Source organism: Strigops habroptila, chromosome 2 (assembly GCF_004027225.2).
Source record: "Strigops habroptila isolate Jane chromosome 2, bStrHab1.2.pri, whole genome shotgun sequence".
Classification (NCBI taxonomy): Eukaryota; Metazoa; Chordata; class Aves; order Psittaciformes; family Psittacidae; genus Strigops; species Strigops habroptila.
The window spans coordinates 43,032,308-43,057,201 of record NC_044278.2 but is presented as its reverse complement, the minus strand read 5'-3'; the positions used below and the strand labels follow the sequence as shown (position 1 = coordinate 43,057,201).

Below are 24,894 nucleotides of genomic sequence, written 5' to 3'. Positions count from 1 at the left end.
TCGGTTTTGTTGCAGTTTGTATACAGTTGTATTAGTCAACTTTTGGAGGAACTCACATGATGTGCTTAACTTTTCATATACAAACTCAGAGAATTTACAAAATGCTGAAACTGGAAACAAACAGCACTGTCATTTAGGAAATGCACTGTATATTTAGGCAATGAGCAGCATTAGGAAGCACTTATGTAAGCACAGCTGTTTGAATGCCATTTCCATGAGAACTTCCATACTGCCAAAATGGATATTCAGGAAAAGGATTGGACAAAGTCTCCTCAAGGGGTGAGGGCAACCCATAAATGTCAGCATATTAGTTGGGTCGGTTTGTGTAAGTATAGCATATTATAGCATAAATATTTCCTTTCATGAAACTGCTGTTTGGGAACATTTATTTGGTTTACTTGATTTATGTTACCTGGGAACATATATGAATTAATTACTAAATCTTCATGAGTTCCTGTGGACATGCATATTAATTACACCCTCATTAATGCAAAATTAATTAATACAAATTAATAAAAAGTTAATTCATAAAAAAAGATTAAATGTTCTATCAGAATATCAGAGGAGTTAGTAGTGATGGGCTGGTTATTTTCAAGAGTCACTAGCCTATCCATGGTGACATGGACACTACCATCAAGAAATAGGTTGATGGGCATTAATTGTATCAAATACAAAACATGTTTGCCTGAATTGATTAGTGATGTGTTGATCCTCATTAAATGCCTTTAAGAAAAACCCAACAAAACAAACAAACAAAGAACCTTGCTCCCCAAGCCCACAAAATAAAAGAAGGGGTGGGGGAGACAGAGTTTATCAAAACAAGGCAGGCCTCGATTAAGGCATCAGCTCCACAAAGACAATTCTGATGAATGAGCTTCTGGAGCTTCAGAATACACTGGTAGCTTTTATTGAAAAAAAAGAGCAACAAAACCCCACTCAACCAACAAAACAAAAATTTAATGGTTTGAAATATGGAAATGATTATATTTTAAGGCATACCTGAGGCTATGTAAAAAAGGCCTTCCAAAAGGGACCAATAACCCCATTCACTGGCATCCTGTCTGCTACTGCCTTCCGAAGAGGTGGGAATATAGAATATGGCAGGTGGTAGGACAATCTGAGTTGTGTCTAGTACCCCGCATTATTTTATATTCCTGTGTGAACAAGCAGTTTGCTTTTATGAAAGTTGCTTGGAGTGATTATTTTGGGTTCTTATGTATTCTGGTAAGATGATTCTGGTGACCTGATTATGGGGAACTGAGGGGAAAAATGTAAGAAAGTAGCAGTTAGCTGATTAAGGAGGGAACACAAAATATACTAAAACGGAAATAATATATGCTTTGGTAAAATTTAAAAGCTACATTATAAGCACTAGAAAAGTGTATTTACTAGCTATTTGATTTTATTTTAGATTCAAAGCGAAAAGCTTTATTTAGGCAAGGATAGTTTTAAACATATGGAGAAAGATTTTTGCAAGCCTTTGATGTTAGTTTGTTTTTCCATGTATATATTTATCAAACACTAGAGAAATCTGGACCATACCACATTAGAAATTCAAAATAGGTGTTTATAAAATGCATTTAAATAATTTTGTAGTGCATCAGGCTCTGAGTGCTTCCCTTCTAGTCTTCTGAAACTGAGCAATGTTTACAGCCACGAAGAAAAAGAAAGAGGAGGAACAGCCTTAATGTCAGTAGGGTATTTTTAAAAATTCCTTAACTATAGTGGTGAGAAAAATTTTTGTTGTTTGTCATTTTAGTTGTGAGGGAGTGAAAATTACATCTTTAAACAGTGTATTTTCTTTTTTGGAATCGTGGAAACAAAGTTTTATTTAAAAACCAACCATTTGCAGCTCACTTCTCATGAAGAGTCTGGTGGAGATGAGGACTCCAGACTGTACGTGTCAGACTGTGCACCAGACACCTGAAGTAGCAAGAAGCACTGCAGAATGATTAGCAAAGCTGGTAGTTTACAAAAAACAGATAAATTTAGGTTAGTTCATATTTTAGGGAAGCCTCAAAAACCAAATACTGCTATCAATTGTTAATAGAGGAAATGCGTAGTACCATACACTAAAGTTGCATAGCAGGAGAAATTCTCAGAATAACTTGAGTTTTAAAGGCATGAGAGAATTTAATCTGGCCTTGAAATTATGTATTTGAAGCTGGGTTACACTGGTGTTGGAAGAGCAGTAAGTAGGCTTCTGCACCCTGCACTGAGGTTTGACTCTGTGGTGTTTTCCAGGCAAGCGAGAACTTGCTCTGCTCTTCTCCCAAGGCTTCCAGATACAAAGCAGCTCTGAAATGGAATCTGGGCAGGCGCATTAGTGTGGGAGTTAGACCTGTGCTAATAAACCTGCAAAGAGGGATAAAGTTGTACTGAAATATTAAACCTTGCGACCTGCATCAGGAGATGTCCATGTCTTTTTCAGGAGAGTGCTCTAAGAGAACAGATTTAACTCTAAGAATAATCTTGGCTTGACTATACTTGTCTTGTTCCCAAGAAAGACGTACAGCTTTGAAATATGTCAGTTAAGTCTGTCACTTCCTTTTAGAATATATATACACACACATATATACACACGTATTTTCTTCACCCTCCCCTCTATACCTCTCTCCAGCTATAGGGGTCAGGTTTTAAAACTGATGAGAATAAAAATACATGTATCAGCTTTTGGATGATCTTGTAACCTGGACTGCTTGTGTTGCAGTGTATTAAAGTCGTATTTTCACGTAGCAAGACAGGGAAGTTACCATTGGTCAAGTGATCACAATGGTTTGGTGTATAATATTTAGATGCTGTGGCCAGTGCTTTTTATTTTGAGGTAGAACATTGTGCCTCTCATAGGCCTTCATCCATAAAGCTTACCATTGTCAGCTCTCCTTTGCTTGACTTTGGGCTCTGAAAAAAAGAAATTGGAAACCAAATACCCTAAATGAATGTCATCTGACTCAAAACCATCTGAAATAATCACTTTTGGAACATGCAAGCACCCATTACTGTAATTAAGACTATACATTTGTCTAGCTGTGATTTCCATAACAGCAGCATGGTTCTGAAGTTTTTTTGTGTGCCCTTTGGCATTCTGGCCAAATCATTGCTCTGTGAACTGTACTAAACTTGACTTTTTAAATCCAGTGTGGTGGGAGTTTGAAGAAAGGGCAGTGCCGTCATGGCACAGTTGGACTCCTTAGATACCCTTAATGGCACAAGTGGAGTTTGCTACTTAGTTTTAGGGGTTATGGTTGCTTTTCAGGAACTCTTTTGCCATGTCTCTTTAGTGTGAAGAAAATATGGGATTTAAGGTTTAGACATTCTAAATGAAGACTAGATTAATCATAATTTACTTATGGCTCAGGGACCTCAGGGAATGACGTCCTGCACACAAGTGTTGTATGTTTAGTTTGATTTTGGAAATCAAACCAAGCTTTGAGTAGGTTTTTCTCTACTTTTAAGCTGAAATTCCTCACAGGGCATCCTTAAATCATCCTGCTGCTGGCATCAGAGGATCTCTTGCAAATTTCCAGAAGATAACTTGGGTTTTGCTTCTTCACAGAGGTAACACATGATAGTGCTAACCTGAGAAGGAAACAAAGCTGGTAGCTGATAGCTCCTTTAATTATTCTTCTCATTGGTTTAGAAACCTGGCCCCTATAGGTGTAGAGTACCATAGAGGGGAGGGTGAAGACCAGAGTATTGCTCAAAAATTGAAAGAAAAATCCACCTTTTCTGTCATCATTATTTTGCAAAGAAATTTCCTTTCCACAGGCAGAGTTCCTGCATTTTGGTCTAAGAAACTGAAGCTCATAAACATGCAATATGGAGCAAATATCTGGTTGCTGGCTACTGCTACCCAAGCCGAAGGGAAAGCATGCTGCTGCATAAGGCTTTTATAGGGCCTTACTGTGGACAACAGAGCAGCTTCTGCCTTTGGCCCAGTGAAGGAGAAGGCATGGGTTTATGAGAAGCCCTTAGGCTACTTTCTGGACCTGCTTCTGAAAACAATACATTACAAACTGTTTTCAGTTGTAGTACTGAACATCATCTGGGCAATGCTGAGCAACTCCAACTGTCACTGACGTTAAACGGACTAAGGGGCATTCACCATCTCCAAAGCATCAAGCTCTTTGAGTGTTTGGATCAACTTCAGCAAGCTCATAAAGGAGTACCATTACAATCAGTAGGACTCTGATATGAATTAGATAAGGAGGAATTAATCCTTGTGGCTCACTTTCTTTATCTGCAACAATGGATAATGGCTGTATCTCCTTGGTCCCAGATGTCTAAGAGTGCTTTGAGATCCTTATCCTAAATGTATAGAGTGCAACTCCAGGAGTAACCATTAGATTATCTCCTATGACCTTTTTTGTATCACAGACAATTACATTACCTGTGTAATGCAGCTCAATAGCTTGCACTGGGATAAAACGTAATTCACATTGGCTAAAGCTTATCATCCAGAAATGCATCAAGTCTTGAAGATGTTGAGGGGTAGAGAAACCATAATCTTCTCTGGTTGCTTGGCTCCAGTGGTTAATCACTGTCACTGTCAAATTCATCTTCATCTTCCAACTGTTAGTTTTCTTTGAGCCTTTTTTCAATAGACTAAAGGCCTCTTTGGCACCAAGCATTTTCTAAGGGTGAAGTACTTTCATACTGTGATCCAATCACTCTTCCACCATCTCTCATGAGACAAATCATGCTCCCTCACTGCATGGCTTCCCTCTACCCCCTGCACTTCTATTTCTCAAGCTACTCCACTCAAATTAAAACCCAAATGGTTGTGATGTTTTCTGCACTCTGTCCAGCAGTCCAACATTGTTTTTACAATATGGACAGCCAAAGGGCAGGTAGCGTTCCCGTTTGTCTCACCAGTCTGTGTACAACAATAAGATAATCTCCCCATTTGATAGGTCTCTGTTTTTGCAGTCCAAGACTGCTGTTTGTGTTGCCCTGGGAGTTCATGATGAATTACTTCTCTGCTTCTAGCTTTTCACTCCTCCTGGGTTACAACTTTGCAGGAAATGGGATGTCCCTGTTGGGCTCTTGTTTAGCTTTTTTTATTCATTTAAAGTCCGAGTATATTCCCACTGGGATATTTGCACATGCAGTTGTTTGGGGTTTTTTTAAGATATAAAGTATTTAATATATTTCAGATCACCATCATATATCACTGTGTAAACACTTCAGTTTGCATTTTTCACATACAGAAGATGTTTGTAGAAGGATAATGGAAAAAAAAAGTGCTACTATCTTTACTAGTACCATGTGTTCTCCATATCTGGGGCTGGAAAGTGCAGGGAAAACTTACATTTTTCCCTCTAGAAAAAGAAATAAGCTTAGCAAATCACAGTGTCTCTCAAGAATGCAACTCGACTGTATATGTTAGAATTCTGTCTGATAGCATATAGAATGTATACAATTTGCAGATCAGCACACTGATAAATTGAATCAATATTTCTAATCTGAATAAATGGTATGCATGATTCTTTCCCCTGCAAATCTGGCTGTGCAATCCCTTTTTCATGCTCTCCAAGTCTGAAGAGAGAAAGGGACAGGATTTCGCAGTGCCATAAATAAAATACATGGTTGAAAACCAAAGTGAAGCTCTGTAAGACAGTAGACTGGAAAATCAACAAGGGCTAGAAATGGAAAGTGAGATTAAAGGTGCCACTTAGCCACAAGACTATCCTTAGCAGCTTCAGAATAGTATGCAGTTAAATAAGCACACACACACAAGCAAAGCTAACTTTGTAAAGTGCCTTGCTCTCACTTTTAACAGCAGATGATTGCTATTTACTGTAGGGTAGTGAACCACAGGAAGCTGACCTTTTTTAGAGCTCTTGCCCTGGAAAAAAATTATCTGAAGGCAACTCAATATAAACTCTCTAAACTCTCTTCCTTCCCTTCCCAACCCCAGCTCCCCACCCCCCTATCCCAGCTGTGGCTTTTTTTCCTTGGTTGTGTGTCTGAGCATCTACAATTCAGACAACTGAAGATCATTCCCAACTATGGAGTGTTTTTTTGTTGGTGATGCTGAGTCTTTGTGTTTTGTACAAGAGCCAGGAAGAGCGATAATGCAAAGCTGACCTGGGCTGCCAGAAGTACAAGAACTTTGATTTGTAATGGGAACCTCCCTGCCCTCAGCCCCTGAGTAGAAGAAAATGAATGATGAAGCAATATGCAACCTCAGAAATTTTAGGATATCATGAACACCTTCAGCCAGTTTCTGACTGTGCAAGTGGTAGTTGCTTAATAAGATTAGTTATGGTATTTCAGTGCTGCGGAGCAGAATTACCAATAGGTTTTAACACTTGAAATAACTAAGTTTTATGTGAAGGGAAGCATAAATCTTACATCTGGACATCCTGTGCATATGGAAACACGGACAATGAGGCGCTGAGATCAGTAGCACAGGCCAAGATCCCTTTTATCTCAGATAATGACTTTGGAATTAATTTGAAAGTGAAGGAAGTAAAAGATGTTACTAAAGAAGAGCTGCTTTGGTAGAACAGCCATTCAAACATGTACTTCATGTTTGGCTAGGGAAACATGATCGCAGACTTTATATTCAAGGTGGTTTAAGTTATGTTGTCTTTGCTTGTCCTGGTGATTTTTGGCTATGATTTTCTGCTTTTTCTTTGTGGCAGGCTGGTGGTATAAGTCAGTAGCTGTGATAAGTTGTTAAATTGTGGTTCGTGTTAATAATGATTCTGTTCTTTTTCAGAGGGCTGTAAATCAGCTTAGATTGTGGGATTTTTTTAATCTCTGCAGCTCGATTGCTATTCCAACTCTAGCACTGTAACATTTAACTGGGAGCTAACAAATGAACTATTATTTCAAGGGTTATTTTTTAATATCATTGGAGTGCTGTGTGTTTGCTGTCTGGCCAAAGCCATTTGTTCCTGAAAATATCTTATATAAAGATAAATGTTTGGAGTCCTAAACTGGAAGATTGCTTTAAGGAACTGGAGTTTTTAATTTGAAAGAAGACTAAGTTAAAGAAAAAGAAATAAAGAAATAAGTTGCAATAAGAACAAACTCAATGTCCTTCTCAGCACTGAGCAAACTGCTTTAGTCAAAATGCTGGTAACCCTGATGTCCCTGACTTAGCCACAGTTTTTAACTCTAGCTCCTAGACTTGAGAAAAGCCTACTAGGCTGAACTTCTTTGTTTGTACAAACACAGAATCCCCTAAGTGAGGGGTGAGAGCAGGTGCTTGGAAAGACAGAGTAGGAAACTAAACAGCAGGTCTGTATCTCATGAGGCTGAACATTAACTGATCTGTGGTGGTCTTTCTCTTCCTATCCCTTAGAAGACCTTATAGGTTTTAGTTTCATTCTGGTGTCCAAAGAGAAAGTATCTGAAGCCATAAATTTTTTTCAAGGTGGGAAGACAGTCTTTCCAGCCAGCTATAGTTAAGAGCTGAATTTTTTTTCAGAGAGGCTGCAGCTCTTCAGAGTGCTGCGCTGCAGAACTGAGCATGCACTGACCCACATGATTAGATATGCTCAGTGCAGGAGGGGGGCTGTTGCAGCCTGCTGCTATGGTGAAGCTACTCATAGTACCTGACATTGCTCATTTAAAGATAGCTTGATGTGTCTACATTGATTTCAATCACAGTAGTGACTTTCTTTCTGTGGATGCAGCAAATGGTAGGTAGCCTAACTGATTACCCATATTTTTGATTAGCATGCATTGCTTCTTGTCTTTTCTTGCTTTTCTTCTTTAAGAAGAATATTCAATATTCAATATTCAAGGACATAGAAAATCCATATGTATTTGTGAGTTAAATAAGAAGTGAACTTCTAAACCTTGTATTGGATTTTATATTAGCTACTGCAGAAATCAAGTGGATATAACCACTGCTCCAGGTTTGAGCTTCTAAATCTTCCTGAAAACTTAATGTTAAGGCTGTGGAAACTCCATAGCCTGAAGAGCACTCCTGGATCACATCCCCTTTTTCAGTGTCCGCAGGATTCAACCATCTTATCAAGGCTTTCATGTTTGATAACTGATTGTACATCATCAGAACCAAGAATTTTCTTCATAAATGAATTCTTAGCAAAGTGACAGCATCTGCCTTACCTCATTCTTTGCAATAGCGCAGGGAGTGTTACAGCTTCATTTTGTTGCATAATGAGATGGTTTGATGGGAAAACACCAGGTCGGGCTTTAACAGGATTTGATGCAAGTGTATTCTTAGAGTTGATTTTATTTTATTGAATCTCATCCTCTGCATCTCTCCTGAGCTTTAGCTGGGCTTTAGCCATTGAATTTTATTAGCTTCAAAAGTTCATGGCTGTGCAGCTCACTGGCAAGAAACAGAAGTTATTGCAATGACTTTAAGAAGAGTGTATTTTTTTCATCCTTAGTTTTATGGAGGTTTCAGTTATAGTTTCTTTTAAAATGCCATTCTTAAAACATGAACAGGTCCAATTATTCTACTAAGAACTCTGAACACTGAAGATATGTGTCAATGATTTGCATTATATTATATTTAACAAGCTGAGGATTTGAAACCAAAACTATTGGGAATTGTGTCCAGGAGTATTTTTAGGGAAAATCTTATCCATAACTAAAAGAGAAGGATCATCTCGCAAGGATCAAGCAAATGAATTTGGTTTGGTTTTGGTTGGTTTTTTGGTTTTTTTTGTGGAGTTGGTTTTGGGTTTTTTTTAAGGAGAAAAGGGATTGAAGGGTGAGAATAAGCGGCATTTTCTCATCACCAGGGTTTTCGTTGACTACTAAACAGTTTGAGGTCAGCAGTATGGATCTGGGAATCTTGTGTTGCACTTCATTCCCCTTTTGTGTATGGCGTGCTGCTTAGCTCACTACACAAGGCCAATCTGCACTGTGCCTTTGCTCATTTGAAACCAAGAGCATTGGGGAGTATAGTATAGAGAAGGCACTCTTGAATTTTTTAAGACATTTTAGCTCTGGCTGAGCATACAACAGGAGGGACTTGGGATGGTTCCAGCAAAGCCACTGTCTCCAGTAGTCCCAGTAACAATAAGGTAATATTGTACGGGACCTGTTTGGGTGTTACAAAACCAGGTGAGGTCCAACAGGGTTTACTAGCTCTGTTTCTGTGCTGTGCTTAAGTACTACCCTGCTTCTCTTGGCCATGGAAGTGCTCATGCTGTGCTGCACCTAAGCTGATAGATCTTGTTGAAGCTAAGCTGCCTCTCTGTTTAGCTGTAGCATGGCTATCTGCAGCTGCAACATGGCTGATTTACAACTTGGATAAAATGGCTTGAGGCAACTGAGAGTGGACTGCTGAGATTCAGATGCACTTTTCACGCTATTTCACTTCCATAACAAAATGGGAATGCAAGCAGTGTAGAGAGATGATGGCTTAGAAAAGCTAGTTTGGCTTTCAGGCACCAAGGAGGCTGACACCTACAGTGTGAGGGAGCTATGTAGTGTAGCTTTTCAAATAATAGTTGGACACTTGGCCATCTGTGTCATTTACAAAACTGAGGTTGTATGTGTTTGACAGTCACAGGGTAGTTCTCTGCTGCTTTCTTTCAACAGCAGCAGAGCTGGCAAAAGTGAATGCCACTGGTCTTGTTCCTGGGATTCTGTCATCTCTGTTAGACCTCAATTTCATAACATACCAGCACCAGAGGCTGAGCCACTTCAAAGAATCCCTGACTCCCTGCCCTATTCACTGGTTTCCTCCCACCCTCACCCCATGCTTCACTATCTCCTCAGTTTGCTGAGGGTTGCTGTTCGCAAGGATGAGTAATAAGCAGTATCTGTTACCTGGCTTTAAATCTGTCCTCTTAAAAATAAATAAATAAACAGTCCTTCTCTGTTGGGAATCAAAAAAAGTGCAACTATGTCTGTGTTACTGCTTAAGAAAATACATGTGGAACCTCACCCTTAATTAAACAAATGCTTACAATTAAAGCAAATGCTGAGACAGGGAAACAGACAGTTCCTACTTTTTCTGATGTATTGAAAATAATTTCATTTTTTTTTTTCAGCGTTGCTTGAGAAACCCATCAGCAAAAGGCGAGACAGTGAAGCTGTACAGAAGGCCAAGATCCTTTATGCATCCTGCATGAATGAGAGTAAGTGGCCTGATTTGAGAGGGGCACATATGCATTACCTGTGTTTATAAAGCAGGCTTTTTTGCTCTCTGCTGAGCACTGTAAAGCTTTGTGCAGAGGCACAGATTTCACTGATTCAACTGAATGTAGAGGGTTTTCTACACATTTCTGAAGCTGTCTATCAAGACTGAGGTACACCAAGGCACAAGAAGTCAGTTTTATAGAGACCTCTGTTTGTCAGAGAACTGTGAAGGGGTGTTTATCTCTGCAAAAGGATGCCAAACCATGCCCTGGAGGTGTGGGGGTAGTGCCTAGTAAATCAGAGGAATCCTCTGATGAAATCTCATACTGACACTTTCAAAAGCCTGTTGCTCAGTATCTTCTACCTTTCTCTAAATCCATTTAATCAAAACACTTCCACAGGGCGGGATACAGACAGCCCTGGACTCTAGCTTTGAGTTATCTGCATGTCAAGCAAGTTTGGAGGAGGGCCCCTATAGCCACATACGTGGAATCATTTTCCTGAGCTTGAAATGCTGCTGTAAGGTGATGCACACTAGGTTGGGACACGTCACTACCTTTATGTAGCTGCATGGGTGAAAGATGAGTTGAGAGTGCCCTTTGTCCTTCTGACTCTTTCAGACTTTATTTCCTGTTCAGTTTTCTTCCAGCACGGCCTGAGACTGACTGTCAGCAATTGAGACAGCCTGCTCTGCAGCCTCGGTGCTGAGGTGCTGACCCCTCTAGCTTTGATTATGTACAATAGTCCCCTCTTAGAAACAGTGAAGTTTCTATGTTAGTTCTTAAGTGAGGAATGTTTTTTTAATTGACTTAATTCTAGCCCTTGCCCCTTTTGAAAGGCACTGATTTGTCTCTCTTTTTCTTGATGCAGATAAACAGGGTTGGACTCCCATGCTTCTCTGCTTACAGGCAAAGCAGAGCTTTTGGTTTTCAGCTTTTGTGCTTTGTCTTGCCTAGAAGTCGATCAACACCAATAAATCTTTGTGCTTGTGTGGCTGCCATTGGATTTGAATTGTCTGGAATGTAATTGTTGTCACACTTCGATATTTCAGATAAAATTGAAAAAGCTGACATGAAACCTCTGTTAAGTATACTGAGACATTCACCTTTCCGCTGGCCTGTGCTGGAATCCAACATTGGACCTGAAGGGCTGTGGTCAGAAAGGAGGTTTAGTTTAGTCCAAGCCTTGGCAACTCTTCGTGGTCAATACAGTAACTCTGTCTTCATCCGCTTATATGTGGCTGCTGATGACAAAATCTCCAATCGGTATATCCTGAAGGTACAATATAGCATATCTAACAGGTTACTTTGCATGGTATCTTGTGGTCTCATTTTTTAAAAAACATGTTTACATACCAAATGTTTACACTTGATTATTGTTTGTATTATCTGCTGACTTACAGATGTAATAGGAGCCGATTTGTGTGAATGTAGAAACCACTAGCAACTACATGCTATTGAAAAATATTTCTGTAAAGCATATTTTCTCCTTTCAAATGGCGAACAAGGTAAAACATGTTCTCATTGGACCAATGTCCAGGGTCTAGATGCATGAAAATAGGAAAGGTGCACATCTAGTCCTCATGGTGTTCTTGGGTGCTACTTATGACTGCTGTTTATGACTCATCATGAAGAATGACTCATCATGACTCAGTTGCATGAAGAATGTGTTTTGTCTGTGAAGATGAAGAATGGTGCATCAGTAGCATATAGTTTGAACTTGAGCTATTTTTCTTGAGATGGAAACACATTATCTTGTGCTTATACTGCACCTTACAACACAGATGTATCCCAAACACTTGTAAACCTGAAATACAGAATTGACCCTTTTACTGAAATCTTATTGCTTTTGGACCAAAGGGTTATCAGTTTTTTAACAGTGCATGGCATTACACAACAGTTTAGATTAGTGAGAAAAAGACCCAAGAAATGTTGCCTCACTGTAGTCTGACAAAACTCCAGGGAGAGTTTTATTACTGTGAGATGTCACCATGGCAAGAGTGATTGCCTGGGCCGGATGCATTGCTGTTTAAGAAGTAGAGATGAGCAGCCAGAGTAGACCAGCCCTCCACTGCTACAAGAAAATAGTTTGTGAAAGCAAGAGAGAAAAGACAAAGAAGAAAGTTATGATGCCATTCATCACAGCAAAATAGGATCTATGATTGCTAGCATCTTGGCTAGTTGTAGGAATGTAGTCAGGAATACATTGTATTTGAGGATCAAACAACAGTTAAGTGTGGTGGTACTAGAATGGATGTCGATTCTGAGACAGGTTTTGAAATCTCTTTTGACTGAGGCATTAACCTGGTATAAATTTGAAGCGTAACTTTTCCCCGTCTCTAGGACATTTTCCTGAATAGTCAGGTCAACAGCAGATCAACAAGTTCTCTGTATTAAAGATGTCACACTGCTAAGGTGCTGTTCAGATCCTGTCAGGACCGCTTTGGCTGGAGATTTCTTTAAAAGAACTGAAACAGTAAAATCAGGAGAGCTATTTAGGTATCTCCTGTCATAATATTTCAGGCCAAGTCACCTGTCAGCAAAAGGCTGGGCAGTTATATCCTTCTTGCTGGTCTCTTGGAAATGAATGATACCTAGCAGTATCTTCACTAAGTATGCTTAGTGGCACCTAAGAATTAGGCATCTAAATAACTGAAGCACTACATGCTGTAAATGATCTATTATTCCATAGGGTATTCTGTTGTAAATTTTATTAAGTCTTGATCTGCAGAATTAATCAGCCACTATTCTACTTTGTCCATGTTTTAACAATTTCCCAGGAGAGCAGGGTAATACCACAGACTATTTCAATCTGCCTGTGAAAATGTCTCTATTGCAAAATTATTTTTGTTCAGCATTGCAAAATCATGAATGGATCAGAAAAAATGTAGGAATTCCAAATAAAACTTTGTTCAGGTTTCAACATGGTCTTTTTTTTTTTTTTTCTTGAGGGCTGAAGAAGTTGGTTAACTTTTTTGTTTATATCTCATATTTGTGCTTTCGTGGTTTCAATGTGTTCAAATGTAACCCTTAAGCCAGGAAAATTTGGATAAGCATTTAAGGCAACAATCACATAATTGAAATAGACCAAACCATCTGAAGTTAACTATTACCAGGACACACACATGCAAAGCATAAGAGTATATTGTTTTTGCTTCAATATGAAAAAAGAAGGGGATACTATATTTCAAAGAATCAGAGTTGCACTGAGCATCACAGCTACTCTGCTTTTAGTGGGTGATTTATTTTTTTATTTCTGGTATGTTTTAAAGGTTGAGAACATCAGCCAGTAGAGGAAAAAATGACATTTATTAATTCATTTTAGATTCTAAGTTGTATTTATTTAGTTCATTTTTATAAATGTAGAAAATGTGAAATATAAATGGTGCAGGATTTAGATTAGAGAAGATTATGTGAAATTATATTAATAAATACAATCTCTCTTCACTATACTTATCTTGTAAAAGCAAACACAGCATCAAAATAACAATTTTAGAACATCAAAACTGTTCTTTCTGTTCCAGTTAGTATCTTATTCAGAGTTTGGAAGTTGGCTAAATTGTTCTCAGCTTCGGCTTCCATACCCTAACCTGACCTCATTGCATTGAAGTATTTTGGTAAATCTCAGCTTCCAGTAGTGATTTTAAGATATATGCTGTGCTGTGAGTTTTGCCTGGTTAGGAACTTGAAATAGTAAGCAAATTCTCCCATGTAGTCATTTCACTCAAAAGGCTAAGTGCAGATCTCAATGAACATTCAGGTCTGGTTTAAAAATTACCTTGAGAACTTTATTCCAATCTATGGGTGACTGTAGACCAACAAATTTGATCCATGTTTAGGTCAAAAATATAAGTGGAAGTCAAAGATCCACCTGGAATTACCAGACATTTTTAGCTAATGTACTGGAGGCATAACAATTTCCCGTGCATGCATGCAATCATTTCTGTGGCTAATACCCAGCTGCTTCAGTACATCTGTTCAATAAATCCAAATACAGCACCTAGTGCTCGTCTAGGGTGAAGATCAAAAGTGTAACCTAATTTCAGTCAAAAAGACTAGTGGTGCTTTCTGATACACAGCAGCAAATATGCTCCAGTACCTAATGAGCATTTGGTCCATATACTAGACTAGTGTTTGTCTCAAGCTGACTGTTGTATCCCTGAAATATATATTGGATGAATGGTGATCAACACTAACTGATCCTGTAAACCCACTCCTAGTGCATTACCTACTTGTTAACAGAGTCATAAACACATACATTGTGTAGGTGATTCTTTGCTGTAGTAGGTGGCTCAGACATTGCAGGGGGCATCTGAGGCTCCCCAGATCACAGTGATGTGATTTAGGTATTGTCTGTCAGCACAGCATAACATTTTTCTGTTGTTTTGAAATCCTGTGGAACTTAGGCTGGTGCAACGTATTAAGTATTAGATATTTGTACACATCTACCATAATTGCCAGAAAAACAAACCTTGCAAGGCTTCTTATTGGGCTACCTTTGAATTCTGATGAATTTACATATTAAATGCTGCTTCCTGTTATTTTTAACAGCTCGACCAAGCAAGCCTCTCGCTTGCATCTCGAGAAGATTACCTAGAAAACACCACAGAAGCCAAATCTGTAAGTATTATTAACTGGAAATGAGAATGACCATTTCCCTCCTCTGTTTTTTCCATTGTTGCTTTTGTTTTCTTGAACTCCAAACTCAAAAAGGATTGCAGCTTGTTTGGATTTAAGTTTTTCAGGATATCTTCTGTCGGAAAATACCACTACTACAAACACTCTAGCAAAATTTCTCAAATGAAGATTTTTGTAAGACTTGGGGTCCCCACTGCTTTTTTTCTCCCTTGGAAGGGGCCTCTGGAGTTCATCTTGTCCAACCCCTCTGCTCAAGCAGGGTTGACATCTGGAGTATACTACTAGTGACTGGCCTCTAAGTGGGCTTTGTGCTGCTGATCACAATCCTCTGGAACTGATCACTCAGCATATTTTCAATCCACCTCACTGTGCACTTCTCTAACCTGTACTTTTTCAACTTGGTAAACAACCAAAACTGCTCTCCTCTCTTTCACCAAGAAATTAATGTAATTGTAGAAGGTAATCAGGCAGGTTAAGTAGGATTTTCATACACATTGTCTAATCCCACCATAAGAGCTGTAAGTGTTGTCAGTCTAATCCAAAAGTGTCATTTGCATTCCCTGAGATTTATACTCCATGAACCACAGTGGGTATCTATCTGTTATGCACAGTATGTTTACAGTGTTATTTCTCCTTTTTTCCTTGATGACAGCAGGCATTCAAGGTAAGGAAAGCACAATTTTGGTTGCTAGGTCATGAAAGTTCAAAGTATTATACTCTTTGCAGTAGATGGGCATTTCTGGTCTCCTGCTGCAGCTGTGCTCAAAATAAATCCAGTGGTAATTTTACTCTCTTTGTTTCTTTACAGTACCGAGATGCCTTTTTGCAGTTCATGGTTGATACAGCAGTGCTTCTGGGAGCAAATGCTTCAAGAGCCGAATCTGATATGAAGTCAGTTCTAAGACTGGAAGTTAAAATAGCTGAGGTTGGTAATCTAATGCAGGATTGAAGCTAGCTTTTACCAAAAAAAAGTACAATACTTCTTCAAAATGGAAAGCCACTATAACAACAACCTTAGCAATAGTTTTTCAACCTGACCTTGAACACTGCCAGGGATGGAACATTTACCACTTCTATGGGCAACCTGTTCCAGTGCCACCACATGCCAACCAGACTCACTAGAGATAAGCCTAGGGTTGGCATGCCAATGTTTGAGGGGCTGTGCTAACAAGGTCCTTCAGTCTGCCATCTCAGTGGAGGTAGGGGATGGAGATCCAATCCATGCAGCAGCAAAGATACAAGGGTTATGGACATGTTAGAAACCACAGAAGCACCTAAAAATGGTCATGTAGGAATTTGGGCTTCTCCCCCAAAAAATGTGGTGGCATCAATAGCTCAACTGAAGTGCATCTACACCAATGCACTGGAAGCCATTGTGCAGCTGGAAACCTATGATCAGTGGGCTGATGCCAAGTGTATGAAGTTTTAGATTGTATATTAGGAAAAATCTCTTCACCAAAAGGGTTTTCAAGCACTGGAACAGGCTGCCCAGGGAAGTGGTTGAGTCACCATCCCTGGAGGTATCTAAAAGATGTGTTGATGAGGTGCTTAGGGACATGGTTTAGCGGTGGACTTGGCTGTGCTAAGTTTACAGTTGGACTCAATGATCTTGAAGGTCTTTTCCAACCTAAACAATTCTGTGATTCTACGATTCTATAATTTTGAGCTTGGGCAGAATTTGAGTCCCTGATGCGCACTTATGTTGTGAATATGTTACCATGTATTCAAGAAGCAGATCAGGCTGATTCTCTGAACAGTCTAAAAGCAGTGCAACACTGAGGTGTGACATTGCTGCTTGGTAGCGAGAGGGCAGTGGTTACAGTCACATGGCAGTTAGCTCCTGAATTGCTTTCATGGGGCACCTTGGGAGAGGGGCCAAGAAACTCCGTGAATATTCTTCCTCATATTCCTGTTTCCATATGGCTGCTGCAGGAATCCTGCTCCTCAGAGCTGCAAGTCCACTATCCTTTCCACTTCTTCTAAAGCTAGAGAGAAGAGTTAGCCTCAACATTGGGAAACCAGCAAAAGTTAAGGCTACAAACTTGACACTGATTTGCAGAACTGTCAGCTGAGCTATTTCTTCCTATCACCATGGAAATAAGCTATCCCCTGTGAAATGCTGGGTATCCTGTTAACAGAGAAACCTGTTGCATAGGACAGATGATGCAGCAGATTACTTTTCCCTGGGTTCTGCTGTTGTAGTCTACAGGAGGAAAGGCAGTGATGCTTCTTAATGGTGTATACAGAATTGAAGGTCATTAACAGTAGTAGTAAATCAGTGTTTACATCTCTGCCAAAAGAGCTGAAATTTTGTCAAGCCCTTAAATAAAGCCCAATATTCAGTTTCATATACATAGTGCGGATGGACTAATGAGCATATACTTCATAGTGACCACGTAGACTTGAAAACCAGAAACTGTTTTTTCTGTTTATTGGTAATGTGATAAAAAGATTCATTGCTACTTCTGGTAGCTCTAACACTTTACTCAGCAAATGTCTTACAGAGCTTTAATCCACAAAGTATATAGGTGCAGTTGCCATATACGATGACATGGATCACGTAACAGCCCTCAGGTTCAGTAATGCATACTGTTATGCAACAAACCACACTTGACTTGCTCATGGTTACCTAATTTCCCTTTAGTATGAATAATCCTTCTAAAATATATCCAGATTATTAGGCATGAGTCCAGGGACAGAGGTTTTTGGATAATCCCTAACGAGCACAAGGATTTATATAAATACCTTACCATGATTACAAAGGAGATAGTTCTGTGTGTTACTTACGCTTCTACTGTATTCCGTGTTCCTCTGCATTCATTTTAAGTGAATGTATGTATGTATTTTAAGTGGATGTATGTAATGGAGAACTTGTGTGCAGGGGAAGAGACAGGAAGGATAAAGGAAGGATACTTTGCATATAGGAAGAAGTCGCATGCTTCAAGAGAGCTTATGTACAAGGAAGATTTCAATTAGGTTTGAATTTCTGGAGGAAGAGGGAAAGATTTGAGAGGAAGGGAAGAAACAGGTTCAAGAAGAGTTTAAAGATTAGTCAGATAAATGAAATTAGCAGAAAGGGAGAAGAAATTTTTTTTTTTTTCTAAGTGGCTTGAGCAATAGTAAAACCGCAGACACTTACTGGACAATTTTGGTTGGACAGCTGCCAGCTGTCTGGTTAGTCTGGTGTCAACCTCTGTCCTCTTTAAACTGCTTAGTGTACAGCCTGTCGTATAGGATTTACCTTAGAGCAGGGCTGGAATTGCCATCAGGAATTCTTGTTTCTCTTGAACACTGAGAAAATTTTGAGCTACATCTTGTGCTTGGTTTGTTTTTCTGTTATGAACCATACTGTCATCTTGGAATCTGAATGTCCCTTGTCAGTTATAAAAGGACTTGCTTTGTGTTTAGGGTTTCTTTTGCTGTGTCCCTGGGCTTTGACACTACAGAGAATCCTGAGGTCTGGCTCCTCTGGTCACCCAGATGAGAGGCCTAGTTGGAGAATGCTTTAGTTCATGTGTGGCCTATATACCCAGGTTTCCTGTAATGAGGATAGTGGAGTAAAATGAGGGAAAACGTGTGTATTCGGCTCTTCCCTCAGACAGAGCCAGGCCATAGCAAGAACGTGTTCAAATCCAGGAGACAAGATGCAATTCCAGCATACCTATCTCAGATTTGACCTTTTAAACCGTATAGTTTGGAGCTGACTTCTACCTGACATGATGGGATAAATAAATATTAATGGTCTAGATATGCTTTTATCTCTTACGAATCAACATGCATTTCCTTAGTATAATCAGAGCTAAAATTGGTCTAATATCTTCAAAGAAGACATGCAGCTCATTAAATTCCCCAGTAATGAGTTAAAATGACAATGAACTGTGTTCCATTTCTCCTAGTTAAATGTCATCCTCAGAACGGGAAGTTAATGCCATGAATGCTTTGCTTGGAAAGCAGGTGGTGAGATTATTTCTGCACTGGGATTTATGATGGACAGTAATAATGTAAGGGCAGGTACCTGCAAGATAATCCTTACTTTGATGGTTTTGTTTTGTTTTTAATTTCTCCCCCTTTCCCCCCAGATCATGATTCCATATGAAAATCGAACAAGTGAGGTGATGTACAACAAAATGAACATATCGGAACTTAGTGCCATGATTCCACAGGTTCGTTGGGAATAATCACAAAATATTCTTTTAATGTCTAACCTTTATAATTAAGATTGGCTTTAGTGGTCAAAGCAGCTTGTTAAAGGATTATCATCAGGAATGTTTGTACTCAATTATGATAGATGTTATTTTAAATGCAGTTACAAGTTTACTGAGGTTTGAAAACATGTAAAGACAAAATGCGATTGTTTCTAAATTCTTAATAATATTTGAGACCATTACTCTCGATGGTGCACCTTAGTTAATAAATCATCTGTCTTCGTAATCTGCTTTAACCAGCCTGTCTTTGTCATTGCAGTTTGATTGGCTGGGATACATCAAGAAGGTGATTGACACAAGACTCTATCCTGAGCTTAAAGATATAGGTCCTTCAGAAAATGTGATTGTCCGTGTTCCCCAGTACTTCAAAGATTTATTCAGGATACTAGAAAATGAAAGGAAAAAGTAAGGATCCTATGATGGTTTCACCCACATTTATGAGGGGACATCAAAAGCTGGGCTTTTCCTGGGTTGTTTTTTTTTTTTTTTTTGCAAGTGTTTCAGATATTCTTGGAATCAAGTCTCTAGGCAGAAGGTCTGTTTGGTCTTGTCTGAATGAGGATATAGATATTAGCTTGTGTGTAGCAGAAGAATGTGCAGTTTCAACACCATTCACGGAAAACACGTGTTGCATTAAAGCTGCTCTTTGCAGGTGCCTTCAGCATTTCTTACTTGCATCGGGTCTTGTATCTTTTGAAATTGTTTACACCCATAGTTGCAACATGCAGGTAGCTCAGATTAGACATAGTAGATGTGCTTTACACAGGGAAACAACACACAGTTTGGCTGTGTGATGAAAAAGTGTATGTGAACATGACATCCCATTTCAAAACAGCATTACTAATGATTTGCTTCAGTGATTAGAACGTCAATTAACTTCTCATCATTTCAGGAGATGAGGTGTCACTAGAAGAAGCAGGTACTTTCATCGCATTCATATAATTTTCCATTACAAACCTTCTAATCCTAAATTATACTTTTATTCCAATGCCTTTTGTGTCCCCTTCCCAGATGAGCACCGTGCTGTCATGGGTACTATTCAAAATGGCACAAAAAGGTGGTTCATGCCCTAGTGATCCAGCAAAGTACTCTGCAAAGTTTGTTTCAGGTGGAGGGAAGAACAGAGGGAAAATTAAGTCTGGCTACAGAAGCAGTTCTTTCTTTGTGATGGAGATGACAAGTTGTATGGACTCACAATCATCATATTAAAAATTGCTTTCTTGTAGAACCTGCTGAACAATCTTGAACTGTGAAATTGTTCACATGGCAATGTTATTAGCAAATAGCACATTGGCAGGCTGTAGGGTGAACTTTGTAGAATAAGGCTGTTATTTACTTGGCAACCCTGCTGCATATAATCACGTTACTGTGTGGAGCTTGAAATATGTGCAGTGGTGTAGTTTGGAGGTCTGTCTGAAATTCCCAAGCCAGGGCACTGCTGTGAATCCAGCCCAGGAGCATGTCTCTCTGTAGAAACCTGCCCAAGAAGTTGGGTAGCTAGCATGGCAGGAGATTCCATTAGCCCCGAGCTAGCTGGTCTAAGTCATGTCAGGTGTTCAGTGCTGAAATCAAACTTTTTAAGAAATCTTCAGGGATTTCTTCAGTTTTTTAATGTACTAACTAATTTTAATCAGTTAGTACTGTCAGGTCTCCTGGGAATTTTAAACAAGTTCTTCCAGGATCTCTCAGCCTCAGTTTTTATGAGATTCTTGTTACTGAGACCTCTTGGTTTTTGGTGTTCCAATTATTCATCTGACAAAATAAGAGGGGTGATACTTTAATAACTCTGTGGGTAGTGAGAACTTTTAAAAGCATATTGATAACTTGTAATGAAAGTTACAAATATGAGATATTGATAGTATATTTGTGATGAACTGTTATATATTCTATTTCATAGTTATGATTTATGTGGCCTACCAATGAGGAGATAAAACATTCACTTTGATTTACAAAAGAAAACCTAGTTATTTTCTTATCTCTGGATAGAACTTTTATGCAACTATTATTATGACATGGTTCTTGCCTCTTCTATGGAAAATGAAAAAGGTATTTTGAAAAAATTACCTGAAAATAACATACTACGAAATTGGCTTATTATGAATATCACCTAGAAGATGGCTATCATGGTGCAATCATATATTAACTGTTTGCATTCATACAGATTATTCTGTGTAATAGGGATTTATCATTTTGGTCACCACTTATTAATTTTCAAGGTGAAATTTCCACCATTCAGTTGAAATGTTTGCAGAGATATTTATGTGAGTACTTTGTAGTACATCATATACGATTAGAGGTTTGATAAAAATATATCTAATTTAACAGGACTCTTGCTAACTATCTGGTGTGGAGGATGGTTTATTCAAGGTTATTTAACCTCAGTAGACGTTTTCAGTATCGGTGGCTGGAATTTGCTCGGGTAAGTTAGCGTTTTTATAGCATTTACAATGGTACTAGTGTTGATACTATTGGTTTCCCTTATAGCTGCTTATACCTTTGCAAAATATGGAATGTTTTCCATGCTAGATAAATTTCTTCAATGAATATTTATTGTTGAAGACTCCCTCTAAAGCAATTAAGACATACATATTCTTGTATATGACAGTATGACACAAAGGAAAACTTTTATATTATGTTATGGAGTTTTTGAGATATCCGTTTAAAAACCTTAGTCTTCTTATGCAGAAACTTGAAATCTGTAAAGTTTTTGAGTTACATGCCAGGGCTGTGACCTGTGCTATTCCTGCAGGCCAAATTTGTTTGGCCAAAATCCAATCTTTTGAAAAAAACCTTATTGTTTACGCATGTGTGAATATAGCTCTGGTAAAACAAAAGTCTAAGATGCCATCTTTTTTGAGCTTACTGAAACCACTCTCATGCTCTAGTGCCAGCTTTACATGAGGTCTGGCACATACATACACCAGCCATTTCCACAGAGAAGCCAAACAGGTGCATTCCAGCCTGAGGCTGCAGAAGCCCCAGAACACATTAGTCACCACCGCAGACTGTGAGAGTAGACCTAATTATCTCTTAAGTTATATGGACATTTATGTAAAACACATCTATTTGACTAAGTGAACAGAAAGCCACCCTAATAATCCTGCGGGCAGCATGAGGGCTCTTCAAGCAAACCAAGGATGAAACTGAAACTGAAAAGTGCTTTCTCTTGTTTCCAAGCCACTATAATTTAAAAGGTGAATTTGTTGTTTGCCATTGTGAAAATTAGCTGCTTGGTGACATCATGACATGACTAGCATGTTGCTGCCAGTGATGTGGTACAGGAGGTGTGGGTGCTCTGTTCTCCCTGGTGAGGCATGCAGGTGCCTAATTGAAGCACCCGTAATGTCTTTCCTTGAATAGTAGTGGAACAGTTCTGAGTTGATCACATACCTGAAAATTAACTCAAATATCTTGATGGAAACTACAAATGAAAGGCAGCCTCTTACGCTTCTGAAATCATATTCAAATCAGTCTTGTTAAAGATGCCATTTTCTTCATGCAAAAATGTGAGAAACTGGCTGTCAGAATCACAGCGACAAGTTTTTGTGTCCCTCCTGGGATATTCCTAGCTAGCCAGGTAAAATAGATTGATGCTGGCCATTAGCCATTCTGTAGCATAATACTGAGTTATATTGAATTGTAATAAGGCCAGGAAAATTCCTGGAAGGAAACTTTAAGCTTTAAATACTATGCTTTTTGGTATGATAACTAGCTGCTGACACTGGGTACTTTCTCCAGAAGCTTAGGGAGGAATCTAATTCACTTTGGTTCAGTCCTTATTAACAATGTCATCAAGGGTTTTCATGTAAGTGGTAGTGAAAACTTAAGAACAGCACAGTAATGGCAGTGACTCAGCAGCTCATTCCCATTATCTGCCCCTGGGATCTGGAGATGGAAAGTTAGTTAAGTGCAGTAAACAGCAATAGCTAATAGTTAATAGCTAAAGTTAAGCGCAGTAGACAGCTCAGGGGAACAGACTTCAAAGGTCAACAGAAAGGACATGAGAAACGGAGTCCAAGGCAAAGGCTTGAAAGGCTTTTGTTGAATAGATTTGTCCTGTCAGAGGCTGGAGGACTAAAGGCACACAGATCCTTTGGGATCATAAAAAGAACCCAGCAACCTCTTGCCAGGTAAGTGAAGAAAACATTAGATGACTAGTTAAAAGTCATGACCATTAGATGAATCAGTGACCCTTAAAGAAAAGAATATAATTCATTCATTCATTCATTCAGCCTCACCCATCATAATATTTTTTTCACCAGGTTTTCATTTTCTATTGGTGCTTTTTACATCTTGGCATTGAGACACTTAAAATCTTTACAAAGAGAGGGAAAAAGACTTGATGAAACTTCAAAAAACTTCAGGTTGAGAAATAGTACAGACTTGCTGCCTCTAGAGAAAATGCTTTGATTACCACATCAGCAACTACCAGCAGCTCCTCTGCAGTGGCACTTTGAGTTCCAGCAAATGTGCAGTGGCACCTGGGGAAGAGATCAGTTAACTGTGCTGTGGAGCTCTAAATTGACTGGGAGGGCTTGAAACCTGCTATTTATAGTCGCTGTTACTACCTGGAGTATTGTGTTTTAGAGAGGTATATTAATATTAGGAGGACCATTTTAAGGGAGTTCTAGTTGGCTGTTGTAACATAAATATCAATAAACCAGCTCTGAGGTATAATCCACTCCTCTAAGCTCTATTTTTATTGGTCTCACAGCCTGTGCTGCCTTTCTGTCCTCCTTACAGTCAAGACTCTATCAAAATAATAATAATTATTATGTTGTAATAATAATATGTCACATTCTAAAAGCCAGCTCTGTCTCCTGCCTTTTTCTGCAGCTGATGTGCAGTCAAAGCTTTCGGAAGGAATTTCGAGCTCTGATGACTAATGCCATTGACTCCTCTTCTTTCCCTGCATCAGGAAAAAGCTCCATTGTGGTTTTGCTTGGACCCTAGAGAGAAATTTTCCTCTCTACTTTTTTCGCTTTTCCTTTCTTTCTGTTCCTCCTGCCAGCCCCCCCCCCCCCCGCGTTATATATTTTAGAAAAGGAATTTATTTTCAAATTTGGCTCTGTTTAGGAAACTATTACCTTATCATGTATTGGTTTGGCTAATGTGATTTTCTTATAGAAGCAGCATTCTCTCTGTCATTGAAAATCTATTCGTGAACATATAGTATTAATAAAAAGCATTTGAAAATGCAATTCACGGGTAGTTTTAAGTATGAGTCATTGATTAAGCTAAATTACAGACAATTTGATGGAGAAAATCAATCTTTGAACTACCAGTAGTTCAATAGCTGAGGATTAAGCTACTCTGGAATTTTCTAATGAAATCCTTTCCTATTGGAAAACAACAAATCCGAAACCTCCAGTTTTGCTAGAAGTTTAATCTTGGGCTCAAAGGAGGAGAAAACTGCGAAAAAGAAGAGGCTCAGAAACTGCTAATCGGTGCTTAAGAGGCTGGCATAATTTGCGAAAAGCCAAAATTTGTATCCTGCCTGACCTGGTCTGGTGTTGACTGTACTCTGCTTTTACACAGCTGTCGGGTTTTAACTACTGAACTGTGATTTTGCTTGTTCTCTGTGGAAAATCTTAAGAAGCTCTGTAAGTGGAAAGGGAACTCTTTGAACCTTGAAAACAACAAAATTTTCTTAAATCAGCACTGCTGTTGTTTACATAGACCCATCTCGTATTTTATTGTATTTTTTTTCAGTTTGTTTTTTTTTTAAATGAACTTCTAACTCGATGAGAAAATGTAGTGTTGAGTGGGTAAGCATCCACAGTAACATTCTTCTCATAAGAAACAGAAACAAGAGCAGCAATGTGCTTGAGCTCAGAGATTTGCCATAGCGCTTGATGAAATGGAAATAACTGTATTGTTATTGTTTCCTTTTGGTAACTATCTGACAAACACACTTTAGACTATCCTGTATATGGATGCAGACTTGTCCTTCTTAAACAGTATAATGTTAT

The 24,894-nt window shown here is 38.9% G+C and overlaps 1 protein-coding gene across 1 annotated transcript in view; it reads left to right on the top strand.

Moving 5' to 3' along the window:
• The window catches only part of PHEX (phosphate regulating endopeptidase homolog X-linked), a 90,843-nt gene that overhangs the window by 12,979 nt on the left and 52,970 nt on the right, over nucleotides 1-24,894 (top strand). The window contains exons 4-10 of the mRNA XM_030476877.1: nucleotides 9,993-10,079; nucleotides 11,132-11,358; nucleotides 14,631-14,699; nucleotides 15,526-15,642; nucleotides 18,797-18,880; nucleotides 19,182-19,327; nucleotides 21,248-21,341. Of these exons, the coding sequence (XP_030332737.1) occupies nucleotides 9,993-10,079; nucleotides 11,132-11,358; nucleotides 14,631-14,699; nucleotides 15,526-15,642; nucleotides 18,797-18,880; nucleotides 19,182-19,327; nucleotides 21,248-21,341 (824 nt within the window). The remainder of the gene's footprint in view (nucleotides 1-9,992; nucleotides 10,080-11,131; nucleotides 11,359-14,630; nucleotides 14,700-15,525; nucleotides 15,643-18,796; nucleotides 18,881-19,181; nucleotides 19,328-21,247; nucleotides 21,342-24,894) is intronic.